The following is a 25073-nucleotide window of genomic DNA, read 5'->3' as shown; positions in this document are numbered from 1 at the left end:
ATAGCCTACTGATCTATCCAATATCAGAACTTTTGTAAGGAGATTATTTTTTTCTTTATTGTTGTTGAACTTGTTGGCACACAATTATGTGTGTCTACACTCTATGGTGTGTGCATAGTAGTATGCATACTCTGTACAGATTGATCTCTAAAGAACAGGATGCATTATTCTTGGCTCACTGAAATTACCACTTATGTGAACTGAACTAGCCTATTGTTAGCAACACAGCTGTTTCGGCACAGCAAATGCCTTTATAGCATGGTAATATTCAAATATTCATCTTTAATACACAGAACCTGCCTGCAGCAAATCAGCAATCATCTTCCAGATTCTACTACACACTGCAGCCTACATTAACCACACCCCTCCTCATGTTGCAGCAAAACACAACAGGCTTTTCAGTTTTTTCATTTTCCCAGAATACATTGAGCAAAATGTACAGTCAGTGACGACAGTATGTTGTGATGGAAATTTTGACTCTTTTGGGGGATGTGTGCCCTTTGAATCATACTCGGTATTTGGTGTAAGATTAAAATAAAAATGTGTTTAAAAGTACAAACTGTGTGTGTGTGTGTGTGTGTGTGTGTGTGTGTGTGTGTGTGGGGGGGGGGGGGGTGCAAATGGCTGTTGAGGGGGTTGTTTTGAAAGATGAGACGGGCTCTTTGATATGGGGAGTGCGTTTCCACATGGAAATGGAAATGCCCTAACACCCCAGGGGTTCGGCGTTTGCTCCTGGAGATTTCCAGGAGGTGCCAACCTCCTCACCTCACCAGTGGGAGGGGAGGGGAGTCAGGGGACATGGTGGGGGTCGGAGAGGTAGAGGCCAGGGGGAGTGGGGGGGACAGACAGTCAGTCAGAAGTACAGCAGCAAGGTGAAGGTGGTTGTAGTTGAGGACCTTGCAGACAGTTGAGAGAGTGATTCTTTGACCTGGAGCCAGTGAGTGAAGGACTTGGAGGACTCACACACTCACAGTGGTGTGAATCGATTATTATGTGGTCTCTGGAGGAGCGGACAGGTACAGGTGAGCAAGCTGCAAGACATGCTTTCTGAACTCCTGGGGAAAAAAAATAAAGTAAATAAAGTGTAAAAACCTGGATACTTTTACAAGCTATGTTTTGGACCGAAACGGCAAAAAAATCGATTATGGTGTGGTGTGGAAGACTTTGCACAAATAACTAGGAGGATTCGGGAATGTAAGTTATGTTGTTGCATAAGAATTAAGAAACTAATTGTAGTGAGAATTAAGTACAGCAAATGTAGCTTAATTACAAGCCCAGTTCAATGGTTTGGAGTTGGGGTTTAGTTACAGTGTTGTAACCACTCAGCGGACAGCAATCGTAGTGAACCAATCGTTTGTGGGTCGCGCATCACCAGACGACAACAACAAAACAGACGAGACAGTTATTAGCCTCGTTAGCTTGCTACTTGAAACGAAAATCAACAGCTTTAGCTCGTGTGTTCAACAACATCGGGAGGGGGAACCTCTGGCCTTAATGTCATGTCGTATTAGGTATTTAGCTGGCAGCAGTGCGGTCCGACTGCGATATTTTAAAAAGACAAGTAAGAGAGGAATACAGCTGGGCTGGCCAGCTATATGACACAGGCTTGTCTAATCTAGCTAACGTTGGCTAGTTCGCCCTGCCTCTATGCATGCCAAGCTACAGCAGCAGTGTAGCTAGCTGCTCTCTAGCTAGCTTGCTAGCTCGCCGAGTCGAAGGTGGAGCCCGACAAGGGACTGGAGATGCGAGTAAACAAACAAAGAGAGGTAAGACCAGACGGAGCCGTTCATTTTTCACCATTTTCACGTCGGCACATGAACAGCCAGCGGTATGTCACGAACGGGTCCCGTTGGATCATTCTGCTGGTCATGTTTCATCTGTCAAACGTTTCGACGTTGTTGTCTGATACACAACGTTAGCCTGGTAGCTAATATTAGCTGGGCAGCAGTCAGTGGGTGTCATTGACCAGCTTGGTGCCAACAGCTGCTGCTGGCCTTTCCTTCGCCCCCAGTCAACCCTACATTTTTATCTTTCTCGGCCGATAACAAAGACAGATTTTCCCCAGCTGACAGTGCGCCGTTTTATGTTGGAAAAAATCCAAACCCCCGGGCGCTACTAGAGCTGTTATGATCAACATTGAGGCCGTTTTTTGTGGTAACCATTTCAACCTGGCGTCCCAAAATGTATATCAAAACATTTCAAGTGTCACAGCTTTTCTAAATGTACTGGTTGGCAGATCTACAAAAGCACACAACGCGTCGCATCTATGAGCTTGCGGATCGGATAGCAGAAGTACAAAATAGGGCTTAATAAGTGGGTTATAACTTGGCAGGCTGTCGCCCTTGTAGTTATTATATAAATGGCAACTGTTTAGTTTCTTTGGTGGTTTCTCCATACTACAGTTAGGTGGCTAGATGCTTACCGTCACCACGCTAGCCAGTGTTAAATGTTTTACTAGGCCTCGTGAGAAACACAGCTCAGCTCGGGTAAATGATCACATAGTGGTCGTGGTGAAACTGTTTTGTTTGAACGCTGCTAAATTGGCTGACACTTGTGTAATCCAAGTCATTATTATTATTTCTAAATATTCTGTCACTAGTAACTAATGTTAATTATGGTGAACACCTCGTATTAGCCAGCCCAGTAACCTAACCAAGCACATGGTGACTCAGCTCGTCAGCCATGTAACCAGAACCACGACTCATTTTACAATGACAGACCTGCTTAGATGTATCATTCCACCTGTGTGCCAGGTGTATGTGCACAATGTGTCAATAGCAGGCTTCAGAGACCTGGTGCTTATTATCACCCACATGTTCATTATTTCATGAACAGCTGAAAGCTGCCACTCAGTAATATAATAGCCCAAATGGCAGGAGTGTCTCCATGACAACAAAGAACACAACAGGAGCGATCATTACTCTTGATTGCTGTCTGTAAATGTTCTGCATTTCTGTAGCACCCTTATCCAAAGTGCTTTGTAAAATGACATCTTCCTATCACACACACACACACACACACACACACACACACACACACACACACACACACACACACACACACTCCTGTCTTGCTCAAAGACATTTCAACACAAAGCCAGCGAAAGCCAGCCTACCCTTCAGGTGTCATTTGCTAATAATTGATTGTATTATAACTTTTGTATTATAATTCTTTCCTAACTGTTCATGTCATGACTACAACATTCACACAGAATGCGAATAATAGATGGCAATAAAGCAACATGTTTTTTTTTATTATTATTATTATTTGGAACAAGGCTGATTTTCCAGACTTAATATGGCCTGTGAATAAATGAATGAGGCATTGAGGTATTTAGCATTTTCATATTGTTGTTTATTCATCATGCCCTCGGTGTGTAAAAACCTTTAAAGGACAATGTTGTTTTTTACAACAAGGGTTAATATTTTAGATAGTCATTAGAGAGAAAGAAAAGTTTAGTGTTAAAATGTTTTAATTTAATTCTTACTATCGTTTTAGTGATTTTAATGATTTTGATTTGCATGCATGCAGCTAAATATGTCCTTTTAGACGCAATAAGCCCATTCCCAAGATGCACCGTAATCTTTCATGGGCAGATGTGACTTATGGGGGCTGGTGTAAATAGTAACAAAGAAATTGCTGGCTTATTGTGTCTGAAAAGACATATTTAGCCACTTGTACGCATGCCCCCACCCACTGAAATCAAAATACTAAAATCGTTAAAACAATAGAAAGCAGTAAATGAAAACATTTTAAAGATTGGTTTTTGGGCTTTTTGCCTTTATTGGATAGGAAAGTAGACTGACAGGAAATGGGGGAGAGAGTGAGAGACGGGGAGTGACATGCGGCAAAGGTCGCCCGGATCGGGAATCGAACCGGCAACGCCGACAGGCATTGATGCCGAAATGGCAATGCCAATATGGTATGCGCCTGGTCCACCAGGCGCCAAAAATGAAATCATTTTAACACTCATCTTTTCTTTTCTCTATTTACAATCTAAAATATGAACCTAACTACCAGCAAAATAGAAAAACTGGTATAACCACCACTCTAATGTTTACTGTCTTTTTTTGTGCATATATTGTTGCAGGGTGGCTTTGAATGACTAAATGATCACGTTAAGGAGGAGTGAAGATCTCTGGAAGATTCAACATGAAGTTGTATGTGTTCCAGGTCAACAATGGCATCACGCTAACATTTGACACAGAACTTGCAGTGCAAACGTAAGGCCGTCAAATTATATTTTTCCTTTTCTTTGAATATTGACAAATAAATACAGCATTATTTGTCCAAGCCTAAATGATTAATTCATTTGATTGTTTAATTAATGTAATGTTTAACTCTTATTCCTTAGTGTGCTGGACCTTAAACATGCCATCCAGGTCAAATATAAGATTGCAACCCAACATCAAGTCCTTGTTGTCAATGGAGGGGAGTGCATGGCTGCAGACAGGCGCGTCTGCAGCTACAGTGCTGGCACTGTAAGTTTTGCCATATGATTGTTCCTCTGTTGCACAACACCACTATAGGTTACGTTAATATTGTTTTTTTTTGGCAAGTTACCAAAACGTATACATCGATGCAAAAGTGGGGCTCAGAATATAAACATCAGTTTAAAAGACGTTTTAATTCAGATGATCCAAGTAATCCAGGACAGGGGTCTTTAACAGGGGGTCCGGGACACCCAGGGGGTCCTCAGAGTTACTGCAGGGGGGCCACCAAATCTTTGTGATAGGATCATGTTTTTACATTAACCATCTGAACCCTAGCATCCCTATTCCGAGTGGAACATTAGCCAAAAATAGCAGATCTACAAGCTGTAGATCGGCTATTTTTGCCAAATAGGTTTGTAGAGGGAAAAGAAGAACAGACTAAGTATTTGACGGTTCAAGTGGTTAAATGTCTGAAAATACACATTACTCCAACATGATAACAGTACTGTCAAACAAGTCTTAATATGTCTAAGAAATCCATGAACATTTTTAATCTGCAACACAATTTTATACAATATGTAGTGGGGGTCCCTGCTTCATCTCTCTCTCAGCTAAGGGGTCCCTGGCCTGAAAACGTTGAAGACCACTGATCTAGGATTTAGTTTTTCAACAATTTGTAGTGCTATTCCCAGAAGTGTGACTTTTCATCCAGATTAATTTGTAGTGTGTGTGCTATAAGAAGCATATGTTGTTATATTCAAAAGTTGCTTGTTTGATTTCTAGGACACAAACCCCATATTCCTATTTAACAAAGAGATGATCTTGTCTGATCGAGCGCCAACGATCCCTAAAACCACCTTCTCCATTGAGAACGAGATGGAGCTTAAAGTGGAGGAGTCTCTAATGATGCCAGCTGTCTTTCACACGGTTGCCTCACGAACCCAACTTGCTGTGGTAATTACGTACACTTAGCTAAAGCTTTTCTTTCACACATTTGAGATACATACTGTAGTCTTAAAGGACCATAACGGTGGTCTGGCATGTTTAGCCCATTGACTGCAACCCACTGTACTGACATTACTGCAGACAATCTTTCTAAGCATAACCTAGTTAGTTCCTCAGGGAAACCATTGGATTCCATTCATTTAAGTAGTCGGTACAGTACAAAAAGCAATTGCAGAAACTTTAAATTTACCTGAGATACTGTTGGTAATATTTTATGACTTTGACACATTTTTACCAGTTATATTATCATTGCTTTTGAATGCATTTTTAAAGTGAATCTGCATCTATATATTTATTATGTAGCAGTGTGCTACTTCTTTTGAGATAAAATCTATGCTTTTCATTATTTCTGTTAAATTATCAGTACGGCCAGTCAGAGAGCTGGATGCATTCTTAAAATTAGTAATTTCCTAAAAATATAAAGGGTGGTTGTTTAGCGTGTTTTCACATTTGTTTTGTTTTGTCTCTCCAGGAAATGTTTGAAGTTGCCAAGAAACTTTGCTCTTTCTGTGAACGTTTGGTTCATGATGAGCACCTCCAACACCAAGGCTGGGCTGCTATTATGGCCAACCTAGATGACTGCACCCTGTCTTATCAGAAGTTGCTCTGGAAATTTGACACCAAATACACACACTATCAACAGGACTTTGAAGAAATTAAATTCAAACTCACAAAGTAAGTGATGTCAGCATGATCATAAGCTGGTTGGCATGACTCAGACACAAGTCAGGCAGAACGCATGTATCCTTCAGGTTCTCAGCACGCTTCTGACAATATTCTGTGCTGTGGACATGTATGCATTTATACTAATACTAATGTCAAGATCTAGATGGCGATTCATTGCTGCATATATAGTGTTGCTAATATCGCTCTCTGAAATGTTTCATCACTTAGAATTTAGAAGCTTAATATTTTCTTTGAAATAATACGGCGCAATATCAAACTTCACCCTTTTTCAACCGTACCTTCATATAATTGGTTCTCACTATTGCTCATTATAAGATGGTACCATTTCTCTCTCCTTGCTCAGCGTCTAAGAGGTGGGCTGTGGACAGTTCAGAAACTTGTCTACCAATGACGTCATCGTAGGCAGGTTTCAATGTTTGTTTTTTTTTGTCTTAAAGAAAGGCTGTAGTTACCAGTAAGACTCCCTAATCAGGACATATACACAAACTTTAGAAGGCAATCGTAGCCAATCAGGAGGGTATGGGAAAAGGGACAGAGCCATGTTGATGACATGACTTAGAGATGATGTGTGGCGCTTTGTTTGATTTTAAGCCAAATCTGTAGGAGCAGTGTCCAAAAATGTGTTTAGCAAAGAACAGCCTGATGGTGGCACTAGAAGAGGGCCATGTGAGGTTGTGAGTTGCCATCCAAGGAGTGTGTGTGCAAAGTATGGCATGGATAGGGGCAACAGTTCCAGAGATGCGAGTAGCCTAGGGGAAAAGTGTGACGTGACAGACAGACCGACGGACGGACGGAGGGACAGCCTAGTATGGAATCCCTGTTGATGATACCACTAGTAGACAGGTTTCTGAACTGTCCACGGTCCACCGTCTATTGTGTACACACACAAGTATACACAAGTTACTGGGCAAAACACTATTACAGGCAGGCAGACATTGGCAACAGCATCAGAGCATAGAGAATGTAATAAATCGTTGGGAATATTTTCTTCTCAAAATCATCCCACAGGCTGGATTAGGCACCTTCGCAGGCCTGATGTGGCCTATGGCCACCAGTTTTACACCACTGTGTTGGAGGTTTCCACTGATGTATTTTGTTCTGTCGTTGCAGGCTAGGGACAGCAGTCTCTGTCATGGCCAAGATACCTCTCCTAGAATGTTTGACACGACACAGTTACAAAGAGAGTCTTGAAAAATCCGGCTCAACCCCAGACAAGGACTCTGATGCAGAGGAGCAGAAATCTACTGACTCGGTGCTCTGCGCCACCGATGCACAGAAGACCACCAAGTTACCCGCATCGTTCTCTGCATCGGGAGCAACTGCATCCCTACCGACCGAAGACCAGGAAACACATGAGATGACCGACAGTGGTGGGCTGAGGGCTGCTCTACAGGAGGATGACAGTCCTGAGTCTGCCGTCCCACCCTCCTTCAACGTTACACTACTAGATTGGATCAACGTTCAAGACAGGCCCAATGACGTGGAATCGGTCGTGAGGAAGTGCTTTGACTCCATCAACAGGGTGAGTCGGTTCTAAGCCACACAGGCAAGAGCACATAGAGCGCCATTAGAAAACTCTGCCTGTCCCCAATGAACTAGTTTTACAATATACGTATGAATTATCATTTGTCATTGTGCCTTAATTCAAAGTTGTAAGGAAACCTCATTTTATAGTCATTATTGACTTGGCCTTTCTTTCAGCTTGACCCACGGATCATCCAGCCGTTCCTGGCCGACTGTCGAGACACGATTGCCAAACTAGATAATCAAAACATGAAAGCCATCAAGGGGCTTGAGGACAGGTTGTACGCTCTAGACCAAATGATTGCAAGCTGTAAAAAGTTGGTCAATGAACAGAAAGAACTTGCTCAGGTAAGCCTAGTCATATAAGTGCATTTGGTCAAGCATTGTTGAACTTTGGTAGAACCTTTTGTTGAATAGCTACCTGGGCAACAGTGTGTGCTATTGTTTGTCATCCTTATCTGTTGCTTCTATAATCTTTGGGAATGAACTGGAAGTATTGTGTATTGTGTGCCAGGTCTAAACATTTAGCACCATTGCAAAAATGCAGAATCTGTAGTGCCAATATTATGTAAAATCTTGTCCTGGTGCTTTTTGTCACCTATTTGTCACCTATTTGTTTTTCGCCTTCTGGTTAAAGGAGTAGTTCACCCCCAAAATGTAATTTTTTCTATTGATTACTCCAAATGCATTTGGGTCTCCATCTGGAATGAATGGGTGAAAATTAATAAGATTATTGTCTTAGGAATGCGACAAAAAACTAAATATTATTGAACTCAAGTCTCCATTGTGTGAGTAATCAATAGGGGAAAAAGTCATTTTGCGGGTGAGCTACTCCTTTAACTTAAGGAGGTGTCATAATTTTTTCTCTCATTACACAGACATTGGTGACCTATCAATTTCTGCTTTACTAGAGAACTTATTTTGTAAGGGATACTATAACTTGAATATAGCCTTTGGGGGGGGGGGGGGGGGGGGGGTTCTGGCCCTGTTACAGATGTTGTCCAAAATCATGCAGATCGGTACACAGTATCTCTGTAGCCGTTAAATGGAACGGGTATTTCTTACATTGATGCTCCTACATATTAGCATGCAAGCACCAGTTAAAGTTACTTTCCATCCCTCATATACTGTGTGCACAGTGCACATCCCATAATCCACACACTGCACATCATTTCGGAGCTCATATCTTTGAACGGGTAAGGGCTAGTATATATATAAGAGGCAATTATATCACAACGTGTCGCATCGCGAGCTTGTAGATCGGCTATTTCCACTATCAATGTTTTTTTTTAAGTATTAAGTTGTCAAATATTTCAGTAAATTCTTTGTATATTTAGGTTATGTGTCATATCTACCATGTGCAACTTAATAGCCTAAAAGCCAAACAGAAATGTAATTGTCAACGACAAAAACACAATTAAATCGTTAATCGCAATTAATTAATCGTCATGTAAAATGTCATAATCGTGACAGCCCTTGACACAAGAAATTAAATGGAGTCTGTTTCACAGAGTACAGAAGTAACGATGAGATGATAAAACAATATTCTACCAAAGTTAAACTAGCTTTAACCCATTCAGGCCGGGAACACATTTTGCTGTTTGGGAGGGGCTTACAGTACATGTACAGTATGTAGCAACATATTTGTTTTGTAGGCTGATTTCCGATTTAGCCCTATTCTATAGGTTAGGCCTACAGCTTTCGGCTTATAATGAAAAGTGACTATTTATAGTTTTTATCTAATACATACAATTCAGCAAACACAAAGTGGTGGCAATTCTCAAACAGAATGTTTAGCTCCATTCTCCAATGGAGAATTTTTTTTTCCAAAAGTTTTTTTTTTTCAAAAAAAAGTTTTTTTTTTTCAAAAACTGAACTCTAGACTTTTGCGGCCCTTAACTTCTAGTTTTTTACAATTTTGTGTGTCTCTTTTTTTAGGGATTTTTGGCCAATCAGAAGCGTGCTGAGAACCTGAAGGATACATCCGTTCTGCCTGACTTGTGTCTGAGTCATGCCAACCAGCTTATGATCATGCTGACCAACCACAGGAAGCTGCTGGACATTAAACAGAAGTGCACCACTGCCAAACAAGAGCTTGCAAACAACCTTCAAGTCCGTCTCAAGTAAAGCTTCAACTATTTTTTTCCCCCCTGCATCTATTCCTGCTTCTTAGCATTGTGTAATCAACTTTTATTCCTCCAGTCAGTGATCACTTCATTACCATACTTATGCAAATGAGGACCTAGTCCTAGATGATAAAATGCAGGCCATGCAAACAAGGTTGAAGAAGCATGCTTGCAAACCTGACTTTGTTTGTGTGTTTGTTGATTGATTGCTTTAGATGGTGCTGCTATGTAATGCTCCACGCCGACCAGGATGGGGAGAAGCTTCAGGCACTGCTCAGGCTGCTAACAGAGCTAATGGAGAGAGTGAGGGTGGTGGAGGCCCTCAGCACTGTACCCCAGATGTACTGTCTTGCAGTGGTGGAAGTCGTCAGGAGGAAAATGTTCATACGCCACTATAGAGAGGTCAGTTGCAACTTGCGAATGCTGTCACTGGTGACAGAAACGGTGTCTGCATAACAGTCTCGAGTTAAAATTAAAATGCATGAACAACTTCATATTTTTTCTTCAGCCTTTTGCACAATAGGCAGTGAAAAAAGCTGCTGTTCTATGTTGTCCTGACCCTGAAAATGAGTGTTCTGTATTTACCGTATTGACCCAAATACTGTGCGACAGTGCCAGGTCGTCTCATAATGGCAAATAGTTATTTTATAACTAATTCATTCTTAAAGAAATATTTCTGTGAAATGTAACCTTTTATTTTTTTATTGTTCCTCAGTGGGCCTGTGCTCTTGTGAAGGATGGGAAACGTCTCTATGAGGCTGAGAAGTACAAAAGGGAAACATTTGGGAGACTCTTCAGTAAGTCTATTTGGATCACTCTTGGATGTTATTTGGCATGGAGAGCCCAGAAAACACTACACAGTGGTAATTCCAACCCGGACCTGAGGTCTCACAACATATTTATTAATTCCCATGCTGCTTTTCTTTCAGGGAAATCTTTCCTCAGAAATCGCCTGTTTAGAGGACTTGATTCATGGCCGCCCACGTCATTTTGCGTAAGAACTAATGGATCCATACTCTTTGAACAACTATGAATTTCGGATATGTTTTTATTACATTTTAACGTGTCCTTTCCCACTGTTTTATAGACTCGAAAGCCCAGAAGATTTGACTATGAGCTTCCGGACATTTCGATTGATGACCTGCAGTACCTGAAGTCTTGTTGTCCCACAGAGGTGCAACCTTTCCTCATGTAAGTTGCTGCAGTGTTTTGATAGTACATTGATTTAGTTTTAGTCAGTCTTTAGAATAAAATTCCAGTTTTAGTCATCTGAAATGTCTCCACCAGCCGAAGGCATGGGGGAGAGTATGTTTTCGCCCCTGTCCGTCCGTCCGTCCGTGCGTGCGTGCGTGCGTCTGTCCGTCCGTTACCAGCTAATCTCTGGTGCGGTTGCCCCACATTTTTACATGGGCCTGTTCTAGCGCCACCAGGAGGCCGATTTTTGCAAAACAAACTATTGCCAGTACTCCTACAGATTTTGTCCAAAAATCACGCAAATTGGTAGACAGTGTCTCTACGGTCATGTGATTGACATGGATGTGATTGACATGGATCTGTCCGATTTTCCATATTCCATCCTGACTTAAATATTTTCAAATCAGCCTCATGGTGGCGCTATAACAGCCCGATTCGTGTTTTTACCTATAACTCCACTGATCAGTGTACAACTTTGTATGTGCACTCCCTAGAGGCCCAAAAAAAAAAACCTTTGCCCTGCATTTTTCATATCTGCCTTTTATAGCGCCACCAGGAGGCCGACTTATGTAAAACACATTTTCCCTATTATTCCTTGAGAGTTTATCCAAAAATCATGCAAATCACTACACAGTATCTCTATAGTCATGTGATCAAGACAGATCTGTCCGATATTTCATATTCCATCGTAATTGGCTAACATTGGCTTCCAGTTTGCAGGATCGGTCCATTTTGAACCAAATCACTTAAATCATGAACGCAGCTTGTGATTACAGAGAAATTCTGCACGCACATTCCCACTAGGTCAAGCCACTCTTTTCACATTGGCCTGTTATAGCGCCACCAGCAGTTCGACTTTTTCCAAACTAACTTTTGGAACAAAATGCCTCAAGTCATGCATGCAGTGTCACGTTGCCGTTAAAGGCCAAAGAAGACATGGCACCCTTTTCACATTTAGCGCCACCAGGACCTACCTGACCTGGTGGAGACCTGTGCTCTGAAGAGCACTGCTTCTAGTTTTATTTTTATTGATTCATTGAATATTTTATTAGATAAAATGGAGAACAGTACAAGTATAGTCAATACAATAAAGAAAATGTAGTACAGTCCTTTTACAGTCTTTTTTTACGTCGGAAGTCCTTTTACTTTTAGGCTAGTTTTACTAAATATTATAAGACTTTAGTGACACAGGGGGTGTGCAACAAAGCATAAATGTTGCGCACATGTCATTTTATGCCATAAAATAACTTTTCTTAGTTCTACTTGATCTCCACTAGTCCCTCCCTAACATTTTCGTCTAGTTTTTCTTTGACAATTAAGTCATAGTCATCATAGCTTAGTTTTTATTTAGTTCTCATCAGTGAATGAATTAAGTCAACAAACATTTTGTCTTTGAAAAAATGAACACAGTTGCTGTTTAAATCAGTGGCTGAGTGTAAGACACAACCATGTCATAACATAAGGTACTTGCCGTCTCCATTTTAATGATCCATATCAGTAGCATTAACTCAGTTGGTGCCATATTTAAAGTGGGATGACCTCTTATATTGCCGGTTCGCCAACAAAGGGTTAAAAAAATAGTGTGCACGCTGTTGCACACATTCGTGCACAGATCATGCACTATGCATGTGCATGCTTTTCACAGCTTTCAAACAAAAAAATCCGCTTGGAAATCCGTTCAGGCATTCAGGAGAAAGGAGCCCTTATGTTTTCTTCAAATGTAAACAAACATGGCTGCCATGTTTGAAAGATGGGGTTGGTATGGGGGTTAAACATGCAATTTCGCGATCGCGATCATGCCTAGTACACTGTTGGAGGTCCAAAATTTTTTTTTTCAAAACATTTTTTTTCAATTTTTTTTTTTTTTTTTTTTTTATTATTTTTTTAAAAAAGACGTTCAGAAGACGTCTGGCAGGGAGGTCCATAGTGAAAAAGACGTTTTAAAGACGTTTTTATCATAGAAACATATTTTTTGGCAGGGTATGAGTTAATGGCAATTTATAATTTTTATTGTCTTTTTTTCTAAATCAGGTGATCTTTGTGTGGTTGTATTTAGAAAGCAAATGGTTATTTAGAAATTTGAAATGGCAAAATTATATTTTAAAATGGTATAAAATAAAACACAGATACAGAGCCATAGACAATAAACGTTTTGAAATTATTTCTCTTTTAGGTTGTTTTATTGTGCATGATGATTTATTTCTAACACATTGTTTTTCACAGGATTAAATTGCCTGGATTAAATGTCCCCTCTAGGGTTCCCACGTTGTGTGACTTCGAACCTTTAAATCAGCATGTTGAGATGCTTCACCAACTGGTCCAAGCTGCACAGAGTGTAGATGAGATGTCTCAAACTATCACAGACCTACTAAGCGAACAAAGGGTAAATATCTCTTAATTAGCATTATTACACACACTAGGGCTTGCCCCCAAAGTCTGTATGTTCATTTCTTATATTGTTGTTCTAATCTCAGTTAATAGGTTTGTGCGTTTGCTTATTTATTTACTATCATAACTTTTGCTTTCGACTCACTTTACTATCCATCTGGTTTAGAGAGAATACAGAAATGGTCTGTCTGCATGCATGTTTATTGTCTACAATTACCAGCTACAGTAGGCAGGCTTTAGCCCGTATCTGAGCACAGAGCAGTAAATAGAAACTAGACTTTCCACAGGTACTATGGGAAGACACACACGTTAAAATGTAATGTTCAGGATATGTGGTTGGCAGATTCTGAACAATGACGATTATGACTTTTTGAAATATCTCTGTACGGTCAACTATTTACATCATCAAGAAACATGGACTTCACCGTCAGAAAAATGATGTCCGTTTTACATTGTGTGCACTGTGCAGTCAGTTTGTTTAGAAAACTCATCGAATGTCTACTCTACACCCTTATAAATGTTTTTGGGGCCAGCCATACTTCATCCAATAAAATCAGTGTTCAGTGTGCAAATGTTTGTTGGTAAACTTTGTTAAACAATTACCGTACATTTACAAATGTTTGCATTTAGCTTTAAAAATAAATAAATAATAATTCTCCCAAATAATGCATTTTCTTGTTACATATTCTCCTCATTCCTTTCTGTCTCAGAGATCCACACCACGATCCGCAAGCACACCTGGGTCAACCACCCCTACCTCCTCCAAAACCCCCTCCTCCCTCAGTCTGGTGGGCCTCACAGGGCTCACCTGTCAGCCTCTACCGGTTCCTGTCCCTGCACCATTGGAAGACTTGTCCCCTGACAGCATCGATGCACAAACCTTTGACTTTGAAACGATTGGCCACCCGAACATGGACCCGCTCCTTCAGCAGGGCTCTCTGGATCTGGACTCTCTGGCAGAGAGCCCTGAATCTGACTTCATGTCCGCTGTTAATGAGTTTGTAATTGAAGAGAACTTGACCTCGCCCAACCCCATCAGTGACCCCACGAGCCCCGAAATGATGGTGGAGTCTCTGTACTCCTCAGTCATCAATGCTATTGACAACAAGCGTATCCAAGATAACACAACTCTAGAGAGGCAGAACTCTGAAGTGGCTTCCCTGAGGCTGACGATTGAGAAATACAGATTTGCTGCAGAGGAGTCGCAGACTAACTTAAGTAGCGTCAAAGACGACCTCTGCCACTTCCGAGGTCTGGTTCTAAAAGAACAACGGGACTTTGGTTTCACCCTCAAGAACATGACCGCAGAGATGCGCAGTGCCGTGGACAACATCCGTAAAATGCATGAATCTGACATGAGAGAGCAGCAAGAAACGGAGCTTCTCGCCCTCCGGCAAGAGCTTGAAAAGCAGGTCCAGACCCTGACAGAGGAAAACCAAGTCAACCAAAATATTGTCAAAGATATCCAGCGGGCCATGCTGGAGTTGGAGGGGCTCCTGGAGCGCAAGGAGAAGGAGCTAGTTCAGCTGGAGAGTGAGAAGGAGCGTTGGGTGGAAGCAGAGAGCAGCCAAAAAGAGAGAGGTAAAGACCTGGAGCAGAGGATCAGTGAGCAAGCAGAAGAGGTCAGAACTCTGACTATCTCCAGAGACTCTTTGACCAGCCAGCTGGAGAACATGCACTTTGAGATTGAGCGTGGCCAGCAGAGGCTACGACAGGAGATGGAGGGGGCTGAGCAGTCCCACTTGAAGGAGTTGGAGGAGAGGTTGACGCAGCAACACAAGGCCCAACTGGAGGCCCTTTCCAGGGAGAACCAGGAGGCCCTAGAACGCCTTGCTGCGGAGAGCAGGATCAAGTTAAGCGAGGTGGACCAGTGTCACATCGCCACTCTAAGTGAAAAGGAGAGTCAGATCAAGGACTTGGAGGCTCGTGCTTCTGAGCTGGCTGACTTGCGCTGCAAACTCGAGGTGGAGCTGGCCCTCAAAGAGTCAGAGACAGAGGATGTGAGGCTGCTATTTGAGGACACCAAAGTGCACCTGGCCGAGGCTGTGAAAACCCAGGTGGAGGCTCAAACTGAAGCCCTCAGCAACGAGGTGGCCCTCCTCAACAGACAGCTGCAGATTAAAAGCGAGGAGTATGAACGCGGCCTGGCGGAGCTAAGGACTCTCATGCGGCTTGAGAAGGACCACTGCATCTCGGAACTGGTGGACCGTCACGAGAAGGAGAGCACCTCACTGCGCAGTGAACTCTCCTCCCTGCAGCAGCAAGCCCTCGATGCTAAGAAGGAACACGCTGAACAGCAGCAGGAACTCCAGCGAGACATGGGCCAGCAAGTGGCTGTTCTGCACGGAGAAAAGGAAGAGCATCTGAATAGTTTCAAACAGCAGGAACAAGACTTGAGGACTGTTATCTGCAATCTGCAGGCAGAGTACGACCTGCTTTCTGAGAGATTAGAGCAGGAGAGACAAGCAGCCCAGAGTAACGTAGAGAAGTTAGAGGCCTTGGAGGTTGTGTCACCAGATGCCTTTAAAGAATTAGAGCAACAAAAGGAGGAGATGGAGAAGAGACTGTTAGACATAATTAGACAACTTGAAAATGAGCTTCATGAGAGAAAGTCTTCAAAGGGGTGAGTAAACTCATCACATGCAGAGTTAAGCATGCTGTTTCATTGCGAAGAAATTTAAGTTCAACCCCCAGTTTGTTCTGTCTTTTTACTCTCAAAGCCTAAAGCCATTTTGTGAACTTATCGACAGAAAAATGGTACCCTGAAAACCTTGAGATTAAAATCTGTTTCACATCAGTGTAATACAGAAATGCATCACATGCAAAGTTTCAGCATAAAATAAATCATACACACAGTCGAGACATTTTCACATTCTAGTATTCCAAAAGTTATTATTATTATTTTTTTAACACAAATTAATTTTGACCCTCCTGTTTTTTAGTTTGGCCTGCTGGCAGCATCCACAGTGGTGTGAAAGGAACATTTACCCATTTTCACACAGTGTGTCTCATTGGTGGTCTTTGGACAGTTCTGTGGCTGCCGATCAATGACATAATCGATGGGGATTCCAAGCTGATAGAAACTACAGCCGCAAAGTTAACATGCTGAAATAAAAGTTTGATATCATTTTTTATTACCAAACCTGCGCAGGTTTCTGAACTGTCCATAGCAATCCTCTCATACACAGAGCATTAGTAAGGAGTCAGGACCAATTATATGAAGATATATTGAAAATGGGTGAAGTGGACCTTTTTGCCATTATTTTGTAATTATTTGGCTGTAGAGTGCCGCCATTCACTTACGCTTTATTTTAAAAAGTCCCGGAAGCCACGATCGTGTCCATGTTGTGCAAACTGATGATTTTTAAATGGACTTCAGTTTATTTACTTTCGGTCGCGAAAATAAAATCCTAACCGCGCACCCCCTGTGCAAGCTGCAAGCCTTGCTTTTTGAAAAATCCTGAAATCCCGATTCTATAAATGTCTTCTAAACCCTTCTTCTAAATCAGTGGTTCTCAAACTTTTTCATGTCAAGGACCCGCAAAATTACACGTATTTTGCCGTGGACCCCATCTCAAAATATGTTATAAGGACCCCGCAGAAGAAAATATTTGAGTTACAAATGTTCGCTTTAAAAAAAAATAGCAGATCTACAAGCTCACAGCGCGGCACTCGGTGCTGCGTTGTGAGCATGTGTATCTGCTATTTCTTTAAATAGTTAAAGCATAAAATAGTGTTTAAAGTGGTTCCATCCAGTGTCTTACACTGTACTGTTGTTCATCTTTCAGGGAGGACAGCTCGACCCTGCAGACTGAGGCCAGGGCACAGGCCAGCGCTGCTCTCTCTCTGGACTCTGCTCTTCAGGAGCAGCTGCAGAAGGAGAGGGCCTCCCTGCAGTCCCAGATGGACCTCCTGGAGAAGATGAAGAACGATGAGATGCAGAACCTCAAGACATCACTGATCGCTGAGCAGCAGGTTTGTGCGACTTCAAATTCACATAAATTAGCATATTAGTTGCTGCAATTAACCCATTTAGGCCTAGAATTATTGAATGCTTTAACCAGTGAAAAATAGCAGATATACAAGCTCACAGCGCGGCACCGAGTGCCGCGCTGCGAGCTTGTGGATCTGCTATTTTTGAAAAAGTCGTGAAAATGTGTGCAAATCTTTGAATGTAATGTCTTTTTTAAGCCAACGTTTGTAACTCAAATTTTGCTTCTGGGTGGTCCCTAACTGAGCTCCAGTTAAGTGAAAAGGACCTTTTCTTTGACGATGGCTGGCCAGATTGCTGACATAGAAACATAGGTTTTTCAAAAAACCTTAGAAGGATTCAAAAGACACTTATAGAATCGGGTCAAAATTGTAATCTTCACGTTTTTTCAAAAATAGCAGATCTATAAGCTTGCAGCGCCGCACCGAGTATATCTGCTATTTTTCAATAGTTAAAGCATAAAATAATGATACACGATATAGTGTACCCGTTCTGAATGGGTTAAAATCACATCTATATGTTGTAGTTTGCACCACAAATGCAAATTACCATACGTTAAACTTTTGAAATCCATAATGGTATATCGGCAGTGGATTGTATAAAAGTGTTTTTTGTAATGGTTCTAATAAAAAATATTGAAACAGAATTCATGTCGATATGATTTTGCATCCAGTCCTATTTGCCTTTCCCTGGAAAACAATTCACAGCAGATGTTTTCCTCAATTTAATATTCTGCCACAGGTAATGGCAGAAACCCACTGCCCTAAAACTTTTCTTTTTAAACACATACCGGTTCTTCACTGTACTACGTGTGCCAGATGCAGCCTTACTAGTCATTGTCAGAATGCAGGCCTGTGGCTTAGCCTGCATGTGCACACCATAATTATAGTACACAGAATGTTGTGATGACCTTGCACAAACACGAGAGCACTCGGAACGGCAATTTGACACTAGAGTCTGTGACACTGCCTGAGGGAGACCCAGTGTTGGTAAACATTCCGCCCTTCCATGAGCGCAAACACATTCTAGCCTCTTGATGGCTGCAGCAACTACACCCTACAAGCTCATTTTCTAGAGCTATATTTATACAGTATATTTCACAGAGGCATGTGACTATAGTCTTGAGAATACAAGGTGGCAATGGTTTATGAATAATATAATCCGTTATTCTATATCATACTGTATGACCACATAGATTGAGATGAGAATACAAAAATGTAGCTCCCCTCAATAAATTTTAGAGTGCCTTTCACACCTTGTTGAGAGGAATATTGACAGAAGACAAAATAACTGCAATAATGGTTCACTTTACATAATTATATTCTAGTTTCTCTGACCGATGTGTTTGTTTTCCACGGCTACTTACTACTTCACTGATTGATATTGAATTGAAATGTGGTGTGAAATCAATTAAGTAAGATTGTTTGCTATCCTGTATACGATTTATGCTAGAGGGCTACTCAACTTAAGATGGCTCAGGGGCCACTCAGCAAAATACAAAATGTCCAAGGGCCACAAGCTAAAGATGACGGTCCTATTTTGGACATTTAGACAATGAACACACTAGTCTAAACAAGTAAGGAAACACATAGAAAACAGACACATTTCTGATGATGAAGTTTATTCTTTTGGAACAAACAAAATAGCAGACAGAAAAGTTTTGTATAAAACAAGACAAAAATAGTTTCTTAGGGGTTTTGTAGTTAAACTGACATCATAAATGATTTGTCCACACTGAAATAGAAAAAATATATTTTATTGGTATGACCATGACGGGCCGCATGCGGCCCACGGGCCGCAGGTTGAATAGCGCTGTGCTAGACAATGATTAAGAGGGCAAATGTCTTCATTATTCTTATCTGATACATATTCATTTATTTTCCCCACTAGACTAACTTCAACACTGTGTTAACCCGCGAGAAGCTGAAGAAAGAGCAGATCATCAATGAGCTCACAGATAAGTTGCGGCAGGTTACCCAGCAACAGGAGAAGGACAAAGGTATTTTCCACATATACTGAGCGTTTTGATTGCCTATGTGCCTATATTCATAAAGATAGATATTGCTCCAAAGGATGACCATCTTTCCTGGGCAAATGTAATCTGATGCTGGCTGTTTTTGAAGCTGTGAAAACCGCTTCCAAGGTATAGCTTTGTCTGTCCCGTGCATGTCCAGTCCAGAATGAAGAATTGAGGATTGGTCAAGCTTCACATGACAATTTGGCTCTCCAGACAAAATCTTTCATTCAGAACACATAAAGCACATAGAAAGTATAGATCTAGAACACAGAATGTATAGATCTAGAACACAGATTTCATAGCTCTAGAACACATAGAATAAAAATTCACCGCTTCACTTCGAACCGAGGTTTGATTTTGTAATGGAACGTGTGGGTTCCTTAAATTGTATTTCAACATATTAGTGTTTTGTGCTCGGTGGCGCAGGGGTAAAGTAACTGCCCACCATCGTGAAGTCTAGGAGTTCGACTCTATCGCAGTGCATCTGTCTTGGCCATCAATTCAGACTGTTAACAAATATTCCATATTCATATTCGAATACAAATTTAAATAAAAAAATGGCATGAGGCTCTGGGAGATCACAGAGCCATCGGTTTGAGAGACCACAAGATACAGAGCTACAGATTCAAGTTATGCCCATCCCTTGCTATCCACAGACTCCACAATGCTGTACTGAGTGTACACAACGTTGAATCAAACGCAATTTTAATTGATTCAAATTGAGAACAATGGTCAAGGGTTAGGGTTAGGGTCTTTACAACCAGACTCGACTGAAAAGAAGTCTTGAGTCTAATCAGTCTATATGAACGATTAGGCTGTATTTGGGTTAGAGATGGGTGGAGAGGTTGATCTTTGTCACTGCGCTAGAGACTGGGAGGCGCCTGTCTTCACGGAGTGTTTAACGAGAGGAGTAGGATGGAGGTGTTTCGTTGATACAGAGCAAAGTTTTATTAACTCAACTGCTGCCATGGCCGAGGAACCCGAGAATTTCCCGTTGTACGGCCCTGCCATGCCCGAGGAACCCGAGAATTTTTGGAAAAAAAAAACAAAAATGTATTTAAAAAAAAAAAAAAGATTTTGACCCCGAAAAATGTAGTAGGCATGATAGCGATCGCGAAATCACGTGTTTAACCCCCATAGCAACCCCATCTTTCAAACATGGCAGCCATCTTTGTTTACATTTTAGGAAAACATAATGGCTGTTATCTCATGAATGCCTGAATGGATTTCCATTCGGATTTTTTTGTTTGAAAGCTGTGAGCAATGTGGACACACGTGGTGCATGATCTAGGCATGGGTGTGCATGATCCGTGCACTATGAATTACATGGAGGTCTATGGAGACGAATGGCAGGATTGGAGTACGAAGGTATTGTTAAATGGCAGCAGTTGAGTTAACATCAATTTGAAATGTTGTATTGATCTACGTATTTTCTCAGTGACACCCAAATGATTTCATTACCGCAGATCACAAAGGGCCACAATCAGCAATTCTGCTAATCTCTGCTCAGATTGATATAGTGTAAGGATAAAATAGCCATTTGTCGTATTTCCCTGCATTTCCCCTGTATATATAGATTCATTTCTTTATTTGTGTCTATTTAAGCGCTGATAGAGACTCTTTCGGAGGACAGAGCCAGCGTCATGCAGGAGAAGAAGCATCTTGAGGAGGAGCTGAACCGTCTTCGTGGTACTGCCCTGGTGTCCTCTGCCTTCTTCATGCCTAACCCCGCAGCCCAGGAGGCCACAGATGCTGGTGCTTGTGGCTTCGGGGCAGCAGCCAGGGCAGTGCCTGTCGCTGGAGCCTGTTCCTTGGAGCATCCATCTGACCCAGACAGATTGGCCTCTGTGGCAGCCATCCTAGAAGATGAACACGTGGACTCGGCAGTGGAGGCAGTGACAGTGCAGTAAGCATCCACCTAACACACACATTAATGTCCAATGAACAAGAATCAGAGATGATTATAGTAGATATGGTTGAACTGATGAGCCTGAAAACATTGTAAGAGACAAAATTGCATCCTGCATTTTAAATCAGGGTTCCTCTGAATGTTGTAAATTTAAATGCTGCCCCTAACATCAGACAAAAACATTAAGTCACACTGTTGTACAAGTGCATGTGATAGAGTTGTACATGGTTGTATCCAGTATGGATGTGGAAAAAAAATCGACTTGAAAATCGACTCGTGCTCACCGCGACTCAAATGTATTTTCCCTAAAATTGTTTTAATCGCTTGTCCAAAAACGTTATAGGCGTTAATGTTTTCCAAATGTGAGAGGAGTGGACCGGTGTGTTCGTGTCGGAGACGAGTGCATGTATATACACAAAAAACAGTATACAAATATACATGCACATTATATATGAGAGTAAAGTAAAGTTTTCTTCAATTTGTTATGTTTAAAAAAGTACTTTAATTAAAAAAGCAAATGGATAGAATAATTGATACGAAAATAATCGATAGTTGCAGTTTCAATTGTCAGTTTCAGTTATGTGAACCGTAGTACTATGTGTTCAAACGATTGATTGGTTCAGGGGTGAATGACTTTGTTTTGAAAAAAGATAAAAAATTAACTGAAGAGTCCTTGGTATTAGCATGCAGAATTTGAAGGTATAGAAGTGTGGTGTCAAATAAAATTACAAAAGCAACAATACCTCATCATATTTGTCTTTATATATTAGACATCCTGCAAACCTTAATAATCAACCATATTATTATTTCATTTACTGTTCCTGATAATCTAATAAAAATGTGTTTTTCATTCTCTTTCCAGTGATAACATTTTGATGATGTCAGAGGAGAAACAGCGGATACTCTTACTAGAGAGGGCAAGTTCACAATATCCATCTAGTTACATGAGTGAACTAATGCTAATGTCTGTTTTGGTATTGGTATTTATAATTTTCAATTCAATTCTTCCAGACTTTACATATGAAGGAGGAAGAAAATAAGCGCCTCAGTCAAAGGCTGGTAGGTTTTAATAATATGTATTATGTATTTATTTTTATTTCAATTCGTCCCCTGCTGCACTAGGTGGCAGTAGCATCAAAGTGTAAAAATCCTTACCCAGGAGGGTAAGCCCTGGCTCAATAAAGATGAATGGATTATATAGGCAAGATCATCACTAGAGTGCGCTGAATGGTGTTTTTAGTCACAAGTGCACAAATACGTTGTATGTGCTTCATATTTGTTATGGAAAATAACTATGAACATTCTTATGACTACCTGTAAAGGTGTCATAAGTCATTAAATTGCCTTGAAATGAAGTGAGTGATGTAAGCATAATAATAATAGAGATATAGAAACTCAAACATAGATTGCAGATTTCATGTAAGAAATAATATTACTGTCTTAAGGGAGTTATTCCTTTTGGTTCTCTATTTGTAACATCTGTTAATTTCATACATTCTTTTTTTTTAGATGTCTCAAAGCATGTCCTCGGTGTCATCGCGGCATTCAGAGAAAATTGCCATCAGAGAGTAAGTCAATAAACGCGGTACATGCATTACTGTAATTGTTTTAAACGTTTGAATGTTATTTTATTACAGTATTTCTTTGGGTAGGATTTTACAGAACCTAATTTCATTTGCATTGTGGCTGTCCACGTTTTAGTTTCCAGGTGGGCGATTTGGTCCTGATCATCCTAGATGAAAGGCATGACAACTATGTGCTGTTCACTGTCGGACCCACCCTTTACTTCCTCCATTCGGAGTCTCTCACTGCACTGGACCTCAAACCAGGTTGGTTTCTACCCCCCAAAACACATCTCTTTGAATAACTTCAACTGAGAGCGTTGTATTGCTCTCTGTTCAGATGGAGAGGGTTGTAGAGGACCAAATACAGACTAGGGCTGTCGATTATGACATTTTACATGACGATTATTTATCACTCAAATAATTGCGATTAACAATTTAATTGTGTTTTTGTCGTTGACAATTACATTTCTGTTTGGCTTTTAGGCTTTGAAGTTGCACATGGTAGATATGACACATAACCTAAATATACAAAGAAATTACAGGCATATTTGACAACTTTATACTTAAAAAAGAACATTGATAGTGGAAATAGCCGATCTACAAGCTCACAACGCGTCGCGATGCGACACGTTGTGAGCTTGCAGATCTGCTATGTCCTCTATTTTTTACATTAAAAAATATATATGAAAACTTTTCAACATGGAAACGATTATGACGATTATGAAAAATAATCACGATTATGTAAAAAAAAATCACAATTAGATGATTATGTAATAATTGTGACAGCCCTAATACAGACCATTGCGGGATCTCAGAAATGTTATGTCCTGTAGGTCCATTGTTTTCTTGTTGGCTGTGACTTTATTTACAATTTAAAAGTAAAGCACATGCATACTTTTTGAGTATTTTTAAGAGTTGTTTTGATGAATTGTGTTTGTTTAGCATCAGGGAGTACAAGACGGCCATGGGTTCTTGGGAAGGTGATGGAGAAGGAATATTGCCAGGCAAAAAAGGTACCAAATTTAAGCACTACATTTCATATGTCCAGTATATACCGGTATATCATAACATATTTTACAATTTGTGATATGACTAATATACATAGATTTATTTAAAACATAAGTATCTGTGCAGAAATTCTAGTCTGGACTGAAATTATTTATTTTAAGCTTTTGGACAAGACTCAATCCATGAAGGTGTCTCATGTCTTTACAAACTACTCTGAACAGATGCTGTTTCTCTCTCTCTCCCAGGCTCAAAACAGGTTCAAAGTTCCACTGGGAACTAAATTCTACAGAGTGAAAGCTGTTCCGTGGAACAGGAAAGTATAATAGCCAAGTAAAGAGCTACTATGTATATTTATATTGCTTAGAGGTTTTGAAAAAGAATCTTCACACCGTATTTCATAACTTGAAATTTGAAAGAACTTGAACACTGACAGAATGGAGGTCATAATCATACTATGGTTTTCAGTTGAAGATCCAACATACTCCCACTTTTTCTCTTTTTTTTTTGTTTTGTTCTCTCTCTTTTTTTAACACAAATTAATTCTTGTGGACCAAATGCTATTACCTTATTAGGGCATTGCCCTATACACTGTGGCATAAAGCCATCTGACCTGTGTGTAAATTGAACAAAAGGTATTTGGATGTTAAATATTAGTTCTCATTATCAGCATTTGTCCTTTCTGTGGAAAATACTGTATCAATATCAACATAATTCAAATGAAAATATACATTTATTATAAATGTTTATGGAGGAATGTTCATGGCATGCATATTGATATATTTTCTTTGATTTACTTATCCAGGTAAATGTTGTAGTAGGATTAGTTAATGCTGTTTGTTGCTCACAAACCAGTATGGCCCTCTTGTTAATATTGAAATGTAAATTATGGCTGACTGACTGCAGTCATTGCAATCCTTGAAATGCACTTTCAAAAACAATGCTTTTGTTGATTTGAAAAGGGAAGTAATTGAGCTGTGGAAAAATCAAGTTAAAAGACAAAAGCCAACAGCACAAAACTTCTCGCTCTCATAGAATATTGATATGTAGAAAGGAATACTTTGTGACTGTGTTTCATTATTGGAAGACATTGTACATTACCCATCAAATCACCACATGTAATGATAAATGACTGTATTGTAAAAGATATTTAGAGTTTTGAAACAATAAAGGATTGATCCCAAGCATATTTTATTGTATTGTCTCGTTTGTTGATGGCCTTTGCAGAT

General features: G+C 40.5%; 1 protein-coding gene across 3 annotated transcripts; it reads left to right on the top strand.

The window, feature by feature from the left end:
• Positions 1–1390: 1390 nt before the first annotated feature.
• Positions 1391–25020, top strand: rb1cc1 (RB1-inducible coiled-coil 1). Of its 3 annotated transcripts, none has more exons than XM_080726893.1 (23): positions 1391–1766; positions 4091–4223; positions 4355–4481; positions 5217–5387; positions 5911–6113; positions 7236–7647; positions 7827–7997; positions 9588–9772; positions 9991–10177; positions 10491–10572; positions 10705–10769; positions 10863–10966; positions 13226–13352; positions 14068–15980; positions 17146–17332; positions 19239–19347; positions 20971–21271; positions 22137–22191; positions 22286–22333; positions 22784–22842; positions 22976–23103; positions 23782–23852; positions 24093–25020. In XM_080726893.1, exons 2-23 carry the CDS (start codon positions 4153–4155, stop codon positions 24168–24170), a joined length of 4854 nt encoding a protein of 1617 aa, XP_080583019.1. In that variant the 5' UTR covers positions 1391–1766; positions 4091–4152; the 3' UTR covers positions 24171–25020. The 3 variants fall into 3 exon arrangements, with proteins under 3 accessions (XP_080583019.1, XP_080583018.1, XP_080583020.1); XM_080726892.1 differs by having other exon boundaries at positions 13193–13352; XM_080726894.1 differs by lacking the exons at positions 17146–17332; positions 19239–19347; positions 20971–21271; ... (4 more) ...; positions 23782–23852; positions 24093–25020 and adding an exon at positions 16300–17107 and having other exon boundaries at positions 13193–13352.
• Positions 25021–25073: the final 53 nt, after the last annotated feature.

The sequence above is a fragment of the Nannobrachium achirus genome (assembly GCF_963921795.1).
Source record: "Nannobrachium achirus genome assembly, chromosome: 5".
In the NCBI taxonomy this organism is placed as follows: Eukaryota; Metazoa; Chordata; class Actinopteri; order Myctophiformes; family Myctophidae; genus Nannobrachium; species Nannobrachium achirus.
Note: the sequence above shows the minus strand (reverse complement) of the source record. Positions and strands in the feature narration are given on the sequence as shown.